The sequence below is a fragment of the Trametes versicolor genome (assembly GCF_000271585.1).
Source record: "Trametes versicolor FP-101664 SS1 unplaced genomic scaffold TRAVEscaffold_8, whole genome shotgun sequence".
Lineage (NCBI taxonomy): Eukaryota > Fungi > Basidiomycota > Agaricomycetes > Polyporales > Polyporaceae > Trametes > Trametes versicolor.
Genome location: NW_007360328.1, coordinates 1,463,458 through 1,466,579, shown reverse-complemented (window position 1 = coordinate 1,466,579; position 3,122 = coordinate 1,463,458). Strand labels below are relative to the sequence as shown.

The following is a 3,122-nucleotide window of genomic DNA, read 5'->3' as shown; positions in this document are numbered from 1 at the left end:
CGGTGCCAGGTACGGTAAGTACATGCAGGAGCCTCGTACTACGTCTACTGACGGGCGCCTACGTATGACAGATACCAGTCCCCTCTCTCGCACCCGCGGAGGCCGACACGCACCCCCGGCTCGCGTGTGCGAACGTCCCGACGCGCCCGCTCGACGCCCACGCCGTCACGCTCCGCACTCGCAGGTGAGTGCGGTGATGCATGCCTGCGTACCTGGTGTCTATGAGCGCGGGGAACGAGTGCAGCGGCGGACGGACATACGCACCTCCGTCGAGTCGAGCCGCAGCGCGCCGCACCACGCGCTGCGCCATGACTGGCCGCGTACGCCATCGGCAGCAGCGCGGACAGCGGTGCGGGCGTACACGCACACGTGCCACGATGCGGGAGGGTGCACCTAGCGGAGAGCAGAGCAGAAAGCAGAGCAGAAAGCGAAGACGAAAGCACGGGAGGCCCGGTGCAGCCCCCAGCCTGTCGTCGCCCGCAATATATACCCGTCCCGTGCGCTAATCTTTGTTTTTGTGTTGTTTGTGTGGCGCGAGCGTCCCGCGCGAGCCGAGCACAGACGCCGCCCCGCGGACCTGTTCCTCCGGGCACGCGAAACGGGGCTTTGGGGAGGGTGTCCGGGTCCCGCGTGGGGTCGGGTGCCCCGCCGTGCGAGCGTCGTGGGTGTGCACGCTGACGCGGACGCGCGTTCGGGAGCCCGGGAGGTGCGATGGCGATGGCGTACTGCACGGCTACGGTGCCGTGTCCTGCGTGCACGCTTGAGCTCGTCTGAGGTGTGTGCACGACCGTCTCCGCCGCTCGTCCGGGGAGATGCACGGGGGACGCCATCCTTGCACAACACGCCCGGCGCGCGTCCACTTCGCCGCGACGCACTGGGACCAGGGGGAGACATATGTGAGAGACACGCCGTGACGGCCATGAAGCGAGGCGAGCGTCGACGTCGGGGGACTCTGCTCGCCCGCGGAGTAGAGCGCAGTCTCGAGCGTCACCTCTGCAGCGACCCGCAGAGCATGCGATACGCCATCTCCCCCGAAGACGACCTGTTCTCTGCTCGCCCGTCGAGGCATGCGCCGACTCGGAGGCGGGTCCCGCTCGATATAGACACAGACCGAAATTGGCCGCCGCGGAGGCGGCGACGCTTGCGTCGTGCGCGTGTGCTTACTGACGGCTGGAACACCCAGAAATGAGCCCGATACGGCCGTCCGTCCCTCGTCCAGCGAGCCCGGAAATGCGGCCGAGGCCGGTACGTGCATGGTCGGCGTCCGGCTCGTGGCCAACGCTGCTCACCAGTCGTTTTGCGCAGGACTTGGCCCACACCGGGGCTCGTTCAAGGTCGCCCGGGTGCGCCCTCGGTGTGGCGCGGACACGCTACCCACGTCGCCAGATGGACAGGATTCGACACAACGCGCGATCCGCACGTACGGCGGCGCACATGTTCCTTTACGCCCGCCTCAAGATGCTCGGAATATACGCATGGCGCTGTGCTTGTAGCGCATGCACGCGCACAAAGATGCCGTCGACGTCCTTCGCCTGAAAACGGTCAAAACAGCTGCAGACCCCTCGGCCAGCGAGTGCGTTCTACGCGACTGAATAGCTACTACATCGAGCATTATCTATGTACGTTTACAGCCCGTTTCGACGTGTATAGTACTGACAGCGCCATGGTGGGACACCCCATAGGCGCCGGCAGAGAACATCTCCCGCCGCCGCCATACTGGACGCCCCGCGTTGAAACGCGGGGAGGAGGTCGATTTAACATAGACGACGACGTGGGTGCATGCACGAAGATGCCTCAGCCATCCTGCGGCCGCCATGCCGCTTCCTCGTCGGCCGCCCTTTCCCGACCTCCCATCTGTTCTCCCGCCACCTACGACTCTCTGGCGCGCTCCAGGTTAGCACTGAACGGCACATACGACGTTTCTCATGTGCCATGTAAGTTCTCAAGTCATCCGGACAGAAATTGCGCTGACAACGTCGATTTTTCAGATCGTCCCCCGCTCAAAAACAGCCACAACACGCTGGAAAGTGCTCGTATCGACGCGTCTCGCGCACATACCCCATCTCCCGATCGCCCTCTACCACCCGCGACGACCCCAGCGCCCCACGACAAAATCCGCCGCGCACACACAACACCCCATCCGCCGCCAACTCCCCCAACTCGCCAACGCTCTCGCGCCTCGCCAACTCCCCCCACGGGCTCAAATCGACGACGCACAGCTCCCACGAATCAGGGAGCACCCACCCCGTGAGTCCCAGCGCGCTGGGGGCAAAAAATATTTGCGCCGATTTCGCTCGTTTCCTTGTGTTTTCCACGCGCAGATGCGCCGAAACACGCATTCCCGCACACGTCCGCGCCCTGCCGCCGCGTCATTTGACGTGGGCGTGCTCCGGGACGGCCGGCATCGTCCCCCGCCGTTTCCAGGACTGTTCGATGGGGGTGAAGGTGCGTCGCGTACGTCGCTGGTGACAACTCGGAGGGAATACCCAGACGAACTCGACGGGTTCGTCCGGCTCGGTCGCACATCGCGCGGCGGACAAGAACACGGCATGGACGACACGCCATCGGCCCGCTCGTACGCGCAAGCAGCGCCGCGCTACGTCCGGGGCGCGACTGCGCCTTGCGAGCAGCCAGATCGGGCGTCGTATGTACTCCCTAGCGGTGTCCGACGCTCTGGATGCGCCACTGACTCGTGATTCGCTCGCAGGACGGCCAAGACGCGCACACGCAATGCCGTGCGTGCTCGCGACGCGGCTCGCTCGTAAGACGGTCGAGACGCACACGATATCGTGCTCATTTTCGACGCGATCGAGCGAGGGCGCCCCTTGGACAGGCTCCTTGCCGCGGCCTGCCGCCGCGCCATTTGGCGTGGGCGTGCCCCGGGACGGCCGGCATCGTCCCCCGCCGTTTCCAGGACTGTTCGATGGGGGGGAAGGTGTGTAGCGGACGTCGGAACGGCTGCCCGCTCTCGGCGTGTACGTCTTGCGGCCGCCGCTTCCGATACACGCCGCTGGCTTCGACCCCAGCCCACACACTCCGCGACACCCTGCCGTACCCGCCAGCGACGACTCGGAGGCACCCCCCAAACGAACTCGACGGGTTCGTCCGGCTCGGTCGCACAT

At 65.7% G+C, this 3,122-nt stretch overlaps 1 protein-coding gene across 1 annotated transcript; it reads left to right on the top strand.

Moving 5' to 3' along the window:
• Nucleotides 1-1,779: 1,779 nt before the first annotated feature.
• On the top strand, nt 1,780-2,765 carry TRAVEDRAFT_49525 (uncharacterized protein; the record flags this gene model as incomplete). Its single annotated transcript, XM_008042083.1, has 4 exons — nt 1,780-1,934; nt 1,989-2,247; nt 2,322-2,644; nt 2,708-2,765. The coding sequence occupies 4 exons, from the start codon at nt 1,780-1,782 to the stop codon at nt 2,763-2,765; spliced, it is 795 nt and encodes a 264-aa protein (XP_008040274.1).
• Between the last annotated feature and the right edge of the window lie 357 nt (nt 2,766-3,122).